General features: G+C 35.5%; 1 protein-coding gene across 1 annotated transcript; it reads right to left on the bottom strand.

Moving 5' to 3' along the window:
- Positions 1-618: 618 nt before the first annotated feature.
- LOC147474383 (heat shock protein 81-1) lies at positions 619-3817 on the bottom strand. Its single transcript, XM_086584529.1, has 3 exons — positions 3482-3817; positions 2752-2893; positions 619-2663 (listed from the first exon to the last, which is right to left on the bottom strand). The coding sequence occupies exons 1-3, from the start codon at positions 3602-3604 to the stop codon at positions 829-831; spliced, it is 2100 nt and encodes a 699-aa protein (XP_086440655.1). The 5' UTR covers positions 3605-3817; the 3' UTR covers positions 619-828.
- Between the last annotated feature and the right edge of the window lie 7604 nt (positions 3818-11421).

Raw genomic sequence — 11421 nt, 5'->3', positions numbered from 1 at the left:
GGGGCACCGAAGGCACACATATCTGTGTCGTACGGGGCCGAAGGCGTGTATTTATGTCGTATGGGGACAGATGCGTGTGGTGCATGGTAGTGTTATGTCGCGTTTTCGGCGCGATGAGCTGATTAGTGTCGAGTGCCGGGATAGCGCCGCAGGCACGTCTAGACCTCGCGGGCCGTAGGCACGGGCATACCCTAGTTATTTAACACAAATAGTCTAAACCTACATATTAGCGCCAAAGATAAGTTTCAGGAATCACACAAATTCCCTTGGTCTCACAGATAAATTGGATTCTGACTTCACCTTATGCATACTCCATAACTGATCAAATAGAAGAATGCTGGCCTCTAAAGAACAAAACCAAAACAAAGGCCATGTACCCAAAAAGTATAATCATAACAGAATTATGTAAGCAACTAACAAGAAGTGAACAATTCACGATCCAACCAACAGTTGGCCTAGAGTGGAACATAGGGAAACTACCCATATTCTTGGAACGACTCAACTACTCAAAGATACACATTTGAATTTTAAAAAGAACACCAGAACTAAGGGCAACTACTACATTTTAAGGGCATCCCACTTCAAAGCATCAGGAACAAAACTAGAGCTTAAGATAGATTTTAGACAAACACTGTATACTAGCATATAAAATTGTCAGAGTAGCAAAATAACCATCCAAAACCTACATCCGACATGATGAAACAACTTACAGAAATCACTACCATTGAGACTATTGTTTCAAGTTTCAACACTCCAACATAAAGAAAAACACTACCAAATACCCAAAATATACTAAATGTCAAGTACTAGAATGAGATAGGTGAAGACTTAATCAACTTCCTCCATCTTGCTTCCCTCGGCATCAACATCCTCCAATGGTGGCATGTCAGTGTCAGCTTCAGTATCAGCACTGTCCTCGTCAATGCTCAGACCCAACTTTAGCATCCTGTGAATCCTGTTGCCGAAAGTATTGGGCTCATCAAGACTGAACCCAGAAGTGAGAAGGGCAGTTTCAAACAGCAACAGAACCAAATCTTTAACTGACTTGTCATTCTTATCAGCATCAGCCCTCTTCCTCAGCTCTTCCATGATAGAATTTTCAGGGTTGATCTCCATGGTCTTCTTGCTAGACATGTAGCCAGCCATGCTTGAATCCCTGAGAGCCTGAGCCTTCATGATCCTCTCCATGTTAGCTGTCCAGCCATACTCACCAGTCACCAAACAGCAGGGAGAATCCACAACACGGTCAGAGACAATCACCTTCTCGACCTTGTCACCTAGAACATCCTTGATCACCTTGCAGAGACCCTCAAACTTTTCCTTTAGTTCCTCTTTCTTCTTTTTCTCGTCCTCACTCTCATCTAGCTTCAGACCTTCCTTTGTGGCAGAGACAAGCTTTTTGCCTTCAAATTCCTTTAACTGACCCACAGCATACTCATCAATAGCATCAACCATGTACAAGACCTCAATACCCTTCTTCTTGAGCTTCTTAAGGAAAGGAGAGTTCTCCACAGCCTTCTTGCTTTCACCAGTGATGTAATAGATGTCATTCTGGCCTTCCTTCATCCTAGTCACATAATCCTTCAAACTAGTCAACTCATCACCACTCTTGGTCGAGTGATACCTGAGCAATTCAGCAAGCTTGGTTCTGTTCTGGGAGTCCTCATGGATGCCAAGTTTCAGGTTCTTGGAGAAAGCCTCATAGAACTTGTTGTAGTCCTCCTTGTTCTCAGCAATCTCAAAGAAGAGCTCAACGCACTTCTTCACCAGGTTCTTGCGAACAACCTTAAGAATCTTGTTTTGCTGCAACGTCTCCCTGGAAATGTTAAGGGGAAGATCCTCAGAATCAACAATACCCTTGACAAAGCTAAGGTATTCAGGAATCAACTCCTCACAGTTATCCATGATAAAGACACGTCGCACATATAGCTTGATGTTGTTGGGCTTCTTCTTGGTGTCAAAGAGATCAAAGGGTGCTCTCTTGGGCACAAAAAGAACAGCCTTGAATTCAAGCTGTCCTTCAACAGAGAAATGCTTCACAGCAAGGTGTTCTTCCCAGTCATTAGTCAAACTCTTGTAGAAAGCAGCATATTCTTCCTTGGTGATCTCTTCTGGCTTCCTCATCCAGATTGGCTTTTGTTTGTTAACAACAGCCCACTCATGTGACACTTCCTTGATTTTCTTCTTTTTCTTCTCTTCCTTTTCTTTCTCCTCGTCAATTTCTTCTACCTTACCTTCCTCATCTTCCTTCTTCTCTTCCTCATCCTCATCATCAGAAACTTCCTTCTCAGTGGTTTTTTCAGTCCACAGAGATATTGGGTAGCTAATGAATTCAGAGTGCTTCTTAACCAAATCCTTAAGCCTTCTCTCCTCCAAGTATTCCAACTGGTCTTCCTTAAGATAGAGAGTGATCTTTGTACCCCTTCCAATGCTCTCACCAGAATCTCTAGTGATTGTGAACGAACCACCAGCTTGGGATTCCCAGATGTATTGTTCATCATCATTGTGTTTTGAGACAACAATCACCTTCTCGGCAACAAGGTAGGCAGAGTAAAACCCAACACCAAACTGTCCAATCATACTCACATCAGCACCAGCAGCTAAGGCTTCCATGAACTCCTTGGTACCAGACCTTGCAATGGTACCCAAATTGTTTACCAAATCTGTAAACACAGAACAAGACACCAGTTAGCAATGCAACTTAACAAGTAACTAACAGCAAAATGGAGATAAAACAATAAAACTACTAACCAGACTTGGTCATGCCAACACCACTATCAATGATGGAAAGGGTATTGTTGGTCTTGTCAGGGACAATGTGGATGAAGAGCTCAGGTTGAGATTCAAGCTTGGTTTTGTCAGTCAAGCTCTCGAATCTGATCTTGTCCAATGCCTTTAAACAAAAAACACAGACCCCACATAAGTATATTGAGTAGCAAACAGACAATCAACAACATCAAAAGAAAACAATTCCAATAGGATCCCCATGCCTCATTAGACAACCATAGCAAACAAAGGAAATACTAGCAACAGTGCGCACACACACATGCAAAGATTACAGAAGACATGTATAATTAATTCCACTTCATATAACAATAATAATCATTGAATCTATGACCTACTAAACAAAGCAACAATGCATCCATATCGAACTCATTAAAGAACAATAGTTCCTAAAAACTACCAATTTTACTTAATCAAACAATGAAACAAACAAACAATCTTACAAGGCCAGACCAGAAACTCATATATTCATTAACAATGTCTTAACAATCATGAAAAAGTAGCAATACAGTAAAATATCTCAAGTTGAATCGAAATAATAACTACAAATAAGTAATAATCAGAAATAAATAACATCAACATTCATCTAAACCATTAATCATATAAGCATTTGCAATATAAAACATATAAACAACACAGATCTAAACAAAACCTAACTCAAACAACAGATGAAAAGAGACAATAGAAGAAAACTTACATCGGAAGAGTTACTGATGAGTTCACGAAGAAAGATCTCCTTATTAGAGTAGAAAGTATTGATAATCAAACTCAAAAGCTGGTTGATCTCTGCTTGGAATGCAAACGTCTCTGTATCCGCCATCGCTATTGATTATTAAGAAAAAATGAGCTGAGAGAAAAAAAAATGTGTGCGTTTTAGGGTTTTGAGAGAATGAGAGAGGCGAGAAGATGTGTTGATATTTATATGAGAAGATTGAAGTGTTTCTAGATCCTTCTTCTAGTGAAGAGTCTAGAAGTAATTGAATGTATATCCACCGTCTATTTTCTACGGTTGTGATTGGTTTACTAATTTTGAGGACGTGTTTTCATTGGGTGGGTAGAGTCCAAGCCTAATAAATTTTCTACACTTCAAAGCCCAGTCCGAGCAGAGAGGTTCATGCGTTGGTCCATCAATATATTTAGGTTCTTATTAAACATACACTAGCAGCATGCACGTGCTACGCACGTTTCAGCAACATACGTGAAATGAAATTACGAAGTTATAATTGAGAAGCACCGCCATGCAACAGGAACACATATTGTCTAAAAAAACAACACTGATTTTTTTTTCATTTGGGTTATGAAAGGAATATTAGAGGCCAAAATGAAAACAACTCCTTCCCCAAACCAGGGGGCGGCTCTGACCCATAGTCAGCATAGGCCACTATGTAAGCCCCCACTTGTTACAAAAAATTAATGGGGCGACTACACCACATGGCCCAGTACAAAAAAACCATCCAAAGTCGACTGTGATTGGCTGGTTTAGAGAGAGAAAATAGGAGAGAGGAGATAGAAAGAGAGTTTGAGTTGTTATTTTATTTTTATCAACCAATCACAGTCGACTTTGGACGTTTTTTTTTGTGCTGGGTCATGCGTTTTAGTTCTATCCAAAATTAAGGGTCCCGAATTGGATCTTGCCTATTACCCAGTAACTCACTATTTTATTTTTATTTTTTATTTTCAACATAACATGTTCGACCCAATTAGCCCTCAAACCCACCAACTAAGCCTCAACACTCTACAGAAACATAAAACACTCGTCTCATTCAATTCTTTTTTCGACTATTCGTTGGGGTTTGCTCAAAAAAAAAAAAAATGACCACTATAATTAGTTAGTTTGGCTGAAAATTGAAATAGGGCGTTTACATACACCACTCACCACAGTCTACATTGTTAGATATTTTCAAGATATTATCTCAAAGTCAAAATTACCTTTTTAATTGTTTATTCAATTATTTTATTCAAAATATATATTAAGTGTGTGAGTGATAACTGATAAAATATATTATTTCTTTTTGCATAACATTCTTAGACTCTTAGTTGATTGATTATCGTCATGATGAATATTAGAAAGTATCTCTCTGATAGTAATAAGAGAAAAAAAAAATAAGCAAAGACTAGACCAACTCACTCAATCTTAGGTTGGAAGCATTCGAAAGATTTTTTATAGCAATCGACAAGCAGAAAGTTCTAATGAAAATTTGGTCAATAACAAAAGTGGAGATATTGTGCATGTCTGGAGAACTTGATGATACAATGAATGTTGAACATGATGAGAGGGTAAATATTAAAATTGAAATGGAAGTAAATGTTGAACACGAAGAGTGCGTGGGTTGATGCTGAAAATATAGATAGGGATGACCGTTGAAAATGAAGAGGGAGTTAATGCTGAAATTGAAGAGAGAATTGGTATTGAAAATGAAGTTGAACGTGATGATTTTCCGAATGAAGAAATCGATCAAGCTTTGAATAAGCTTTGAATGAGAATAAAGAATATGGTCCGATAAACTTATTTGATATGGGGAATTGGAATAATATTGATCATAAGTGCAGAGATTACAAATAAAAAAAAAATGGCGTGTTTTGTTTTTGTTTTTTTTGGGAGACAAGGGCCCATTTTTAGGAGCTTGCCTAGGGCCACCCAAAACTCAGAGTCGGCCCTGCCCGAAACATAAAACAACATCTAATACTCTGTCTGCGTGCTCCTTGATCCTCCTCTCAAGCTCAGGTTCTAAATGTCTGATAATACACAACATCAGCCAAGCAACAACATCGCCTAATGCACTGATGGTGTGCCTCAATTTGCTTAGTCATTCTTTCAATGATCATCCATATGAATCTTGTCCCCTCTTTGCAAGGCGAGCAATGCCCACAACTCTCATGCTTGTAAAAATAAGAAAGATTTGCAATTGCATCCACAACGTCTGTCGTCCACAATAATTGTAGCAATTCCCAGCCCAGACGTAACGGCCTTGAGAGCTGAGCATCGTATTCTCTCTTTTGCTAGCACTTGCAACAAAACGTGTAAAAAATTCAATTATTCAAATTATAAACTATGCATCTGTCATTGTACATGTTCTAAATCAATCCATTATGCATTATTCCCTATTGAAAATGATATTGTAATTGAGATAAACATAAACTACTAAAATAGTATGAAAACATCACATCCTATTTTTTTTCAAAAAGTTGGCAGAGATTCCCTTGTTTTTTGACATTCAAACTAAACATGTTACTTTAAATAAATGTAGAGATAATCCTTGTTTTAATAATCTAATTTGAGATAAATATAAACTACGAAAAAAGTACAAAAACATAACATCCTCCCTTTGAATGAAGTCCAGAAAATGTATATAGAAGAAAAAGAAAATTGAAAGAATAGAAAACATGGCTTCATATAAAAGACCGGATAGAGATGTGACATAAAATTGGGAAGTAGGTTCTTCAAAATTCAGACATCACAAGGATGTAATAAAATGGTTCACACAAAATATGTCCTGAAACTCACTGCAATATAAAGTAAAATCTAATATAAACAACTCCGAGAAGATGGAGATGGATTTTAGACTGTCTAAGAGTGATAACTATGAGCATTAAGCTGCTAGTGGAAGTAACCTGACACTCAAACTATGAAGAGAAAACTAAATGTGAGCAAAAAAGCAATTTAACACTCAAACTTCTTATATTCTATTGATTGAAGTATGTTTGACAACTGAGAGAATGTATAAAAAAAAAACAATGCAACAGAACAAATGGATTTATATAAGCTTTTGAAGTTTAGAAAAGATATTACCATCAAGTCTATACTATGAAAATTGAATCTTTCAAAGAGAGCCAGTAGAAATGAGGTCCTCATCCAATTTGTAAGTATTGTACTTGGTTTCATTAGAAAATATATTATATAATGTTAGCTATAGAACAACTTTTTTCAAAACGCACGTATTGGAAACAAATAGTAGTAAATAGAAATAAGAGCTTAATTCAAATTCTTAGGTACTATGATTAGTTTCATTATAATTAAAAAAAAAACTTGTCTTAATATATTCTAAACACAAAATTAAGCGATAGGTTACGAACCCGATCTTTAGTATGCGGAGTTCTCGAAACCTTAGCTTCTAAGCTTTGGTATCGATACCAATAGAATCTACTATTTTTTATAAGATATTTGAAGTCTATTACCTTATAGGTATCGATACCAATAAGGTTATTACTATGTCAAAGAATTTTAATACATATTACGAAAGAGAATGAATATGCAATATGTCACTCATCTACTAAGGTTTCAAACAATGCAAAACACATTTTCTAGAAATATCAATGCCTCGTCAGGGGTTATTAATGCTTAAACATCTAAAGTTATATCTAATATACTTGCCTTTTTTAGCTTGTGATGATGAATGGCGTGATTTTTTTGATTGAGACTGCTTCTTAGAACTATCCACTTCTACTGCATCCTATCCACTTGGCTTGTCAGTCTCCCATGTTGAACGGCGTGTTGAACTGGACAGCAAACACCATATGTCACGCTAAAAAAAACTACATGGAAAATAATTTTGCCCAACATTGCATCTTTGAGTTAAGGATAGCGACTACCTTAAAAATGTTTGAAAAGCAGAAAACATATTTCCATTGGATCCAGTCAATGGAAAGAAGACATAATAAACCTTTAAGTTGCCAAAACTACATATATTTTTCCAATCATAAATAAGAGATCTACCTGAAATGGCAAACTTGAGCAACCTCTACTGAAAAGAAGATTATTTAGTGACTTTTTTGCATCCACGCGCTTTTGACGTATTTCATATCTGACAGAAGCCTAAATCCAAAGGTCATTGTCAGAGGAAAATATAACATATCAACACAGTGCACATAATAAGATCTACTTAAAATTCACTCAGTGTAATACCTCAAAACCAATATAAGTCCTGTAACACCGTTTTAAGACCATATATATACTTGGTGACTATGTCAAACGTGTTGCACCCTATTGGTGAACCTGTATCACGAATAAATTTCTTTCTCTCTTATTTTTTCTTTTCGTTGTTTCTCTGCTGAGTGTGTGTGTATTTGGGTATTTGGGTTAGGGGGATCACGAATAAATTTCTTTCTCTCTTATTTTTTCTTTTCGTTGTTTCTCTGCTCTGAGTGTGTGTGTGTGTTTGGGGGGATTGAGTTGGGGTGGGGTGTTTAATATCCACATAACATCACACACTACCAGCCATATTTCCATATTTTTCCTTATTTCGAGCATTGTTGCATTTTTCCAGTGATGAAAATGTTAAAATATAATTTTCCATTTTCAGGAATGAAACTGAAATATACACCTCCGTTCTAGGAGATTCCCACATTGTGCAAACAAATTAACCATATATATTCCACAACTACCACTACCAGATTAATCAAAAGTACTTCTAGATTTGCATGCCTTGGTAGGTCGTTGAACTATTCCTAGGTCCTGCAAACAGATTTCCCAATTTAAATTTTGCATGCAAAAATGATTTCATAACTTTTAAGCAAAAACATGGAAAACAGAGATATGCTCGTGCATAAGCAGTTGAGTTACTAAAAGCATACAAACTATTAATATATTCCACAACTTACACTACTTCAATCATAAGTGTTTTTGGGTTTACATACCTTATTAGGTCGTTGAGCTCTTCCTGGGTCCTGCAAACAGATTTTCCAATTTAAACTTTGGGTGGAAAAATGATTACATAACTTTTAAGCAAAAACCAATTCATGAATGTTTCGTTTTCGTTGGCATTCGAAAGCTTCATTATATTGAAACTTTCTGTGCAAATGAACATTTTATTAATACTTTTGTGTGGTTTTTCATTTTTCCACAAATATTTCACGAAAAAGTTTCATCAAATCGAATTTAGTTTCTTGACTAAATGCCAACTAAATCCCTTGCAGTGGAGTAGCGTAAAATGTTTTGTAGACAAAGTCAAAATTATTGTAAAGTACAACGTCAAGTATATCAAATCCAAAATGATGAATATAGTCATATCTAGAATGACTTAAAATTTTCTGAACCTAACCTTTATTAGCAAACTCATAACCTAACTTCCTTTGAGTGTATACAACATAAAACACATAGTAATATTGGACAAATAACCACCAAACGCAATACAAATTGAGGATATACATTATGTTTGTGGTAACCAAAAATTGAGGATGTAGAATTTATATAACAAAAATAGTGAAAATACCTTAAGGCAATTGGGGTAGTCCATAAACGCGACTATTTGTAACAACACTACAAATTAAAGGACAAACAATATCCACTGAAATGCTACCTGCACTAAACAACTCAAATATAAACTCTACAAAACAAAGCTCAAATCAATCAAAATTATTACTACTTTTCAACAAAAAATATAAAGTTTTATAGGTTTAGTATATGTGAATGTTCTATTGCATCCGCTTTGCAAATGCCCATTTTGATGTAGTAGGTGATCTAGATCGATTGATCTTAACTGATTTCAGCATCCACCTCCAAAGTCCAAAAGTTCCAAACCTGTTGAAAAGAAAAATAGACACATACAAAATCATTGCACTGATGAAAATTCTTTACATGTATGTAATGCAAAACTTAACTTTGCCAATGATTTTGAAATACTTAACAATGTTCTAAACAATCTAAGTCATAGAAATTTATATACGCCAAAGTAATAACACCTCAAGATAAGCATCAATTCATAGAAGTTTATTAATGTATTATCTCTTGTATGTACTTGGATAATGTAAAGATATTCTAAGATACACTTTAAGCTGAATTTCTAATTCATAGAGAGTTGGCATGCTATAAAAAGTGAAATTGATGTGGGTAAACAGCCTTTCTATTTCCTATTTTCAGAAGTACATACATCACAAAGAAAGCATAAAGGTTCAGATAATGAGAAGGTTGCTTTAGACATGACTGTTATAGAAATGAGTGTTGACATGACAATCTCCTCAACAGGGAAGTCCCGCCTAGGAGAGAGACCTTCTAGCTTAGAAGGTCTCTACTTTAACATCAATAGAGGAGGGGCCAAAATCCTCACTATCTAAAGCAAAGTGAAAAGAGACATTTGAACATTCCAAGTATCTAGCTAGAGTGTTGAACATAAATGTCACATAGTTTGTAAGTTTGTTTTTGGATCACTCTTAGGATCTTCTAAAAATTATTGTAAATCGTAAAAGTCTCCATGTTTGAACTTGTGTTTCTAGCTTAGTGCTCTATCAGTCTTACACAATTAGTTGGCTTACTTCAATAGCATTAAAAATGATTAAGTTTAGAAAGGTCTTGAATTAACAGTGTAAAAGACAAAAAACTAAAGCTACGAATCATTTTTACCTTTGCCAAGACTCTCTGTAGGCATACCTTTGTTGATCAGCAAAGGTACGTGAAAATTACTATTCATCAGACCCCATATTTTTCTAATATTGTAAGATGAATGATGATTAGGTTGAGAATTTGTTTGTGTAATGTTATATAATTAATTATAAAGAGGAGGTGGGATTGTGGGAACAGTAGTGGCTAGAATTAGAGGAAGATAATATGGGTATTGGGAAATCATCATAGTATTGTTACTTGAAATGGGTGGTATCGGAAATTATTCCCTTTGTCAAATAAAGCACAGTAGTCTGGTCTCTCTAAATGGTTGTAAGAGCATTCCTAATGCAAGTGGATATGGGGGGTTTGTGACTTTATTCACCTCTTTGTGGTTCAAAACATTTGCCCAATGCAAAGGTGAATACCAAGGTGACTATTTTTCCAAGTTAAAACGAGGGTGAAGCCTTCAACCGAGATAGTGGTTGAGTTATGAACTTCATACGGGATGTTAGATTCCGTCTCGTGTGTGTGTGTGTGTTTTTTTCTGGTTTTTTTTCGGACGGAATGAAACATTCCGTCTCGTGTGTTTTTTTGACTTTTTTTTTTTTTTTTTTTTTTTTTTTTTTTTTTTTTTTTACTTCAGACGAGATGTTTCATTCTGTCCAGAGCATTTTTTCAATTTTTACATCCAGACGGAATCCAACATCCCGTCCGAGATTATTTTTCACCTTTGTATTGGGCAGTCTCACCTTGTTTTTCACCAAAACGGTGGAAAAGAGGGAAATATCGCCTATTTACGACGTGGAGGTGAAAAATAGTAGCTTGCATTGGGAATGCTCTAAGCTGGGGTCAGCCATCACAAGGTGAAAGCAATTCAATATTCTGTTATATATATTCAATATTGAATTGCTTTCACCTTGTGATGTCCGACCCCAAAAGGCTAAGCATTCCCAATGCAAGCTACTATTTTTCACCTCCATCGTAAACATATTTCCCCTATATATATATATATATATATATATATATATATATATATATATATATATATATATATATATATATATATATATATATATATATATATATTATTCCAACCTAATAATTTTTTTATTGTTAGAATTAAATAGACGAATACCACACTAACTTAAGTAGATTAAATCATGGAGAGAATGAGAGAGAGAGAGAGAAATCTTATTGATTGAAGTAAGTCTGAATGGGAGGAGGTTACATTTATATATAACTAGATAACCTCCTTTCTAAGATAAAGGATTACCAAGATAAACATCAAGATAAAGGATTACCTGGATAAACACATGTGAGGA

Source organism: Coptis chinensis, chromosome 9 (assembly GCF_015680905.1).
Source record: "Coptis chinensis isolate HL-2020 chromosome 9, ASM1568090v1, whole genome shotgun sequence".
NCBI classification, from domain to species: domain Eukaryota; kingdom Viridiplantae; phylum Streptophyta; class Magnoliopsida; order Ranunculales; family Ranunculaceae; genus Coptis; species Coptis chinensis.
This window is presented reverse-complemented; position numbering and strand designations above follow the sequence as displayed.

Excerpts from the sequence above, each read along its gene's own strand:
- LOC147474383 (XM_086584529.1), bottom strand. The coding sequence starts at position 3,604 with ATGGCGGATACAGAGACGTTTGCATTCCAAGCAGAGATCAACCAGCTT. Across the intron at positions 2,894-3,481 it reads TCATCAGTAACTCTTCCGAT|GCATTGGACAAGATCAGATT; the intron begins GTAAGTTTTCTT and ends TTTTGTTTAAAG. Across the intron at positions 2,664-2,751 it reads TGTTGGCATGACCAAGTCTG|ATTTGGTAAACAATTTGGGT; the intron begins GTTAGTAGTTTT and ends CTGTGTTTACAG.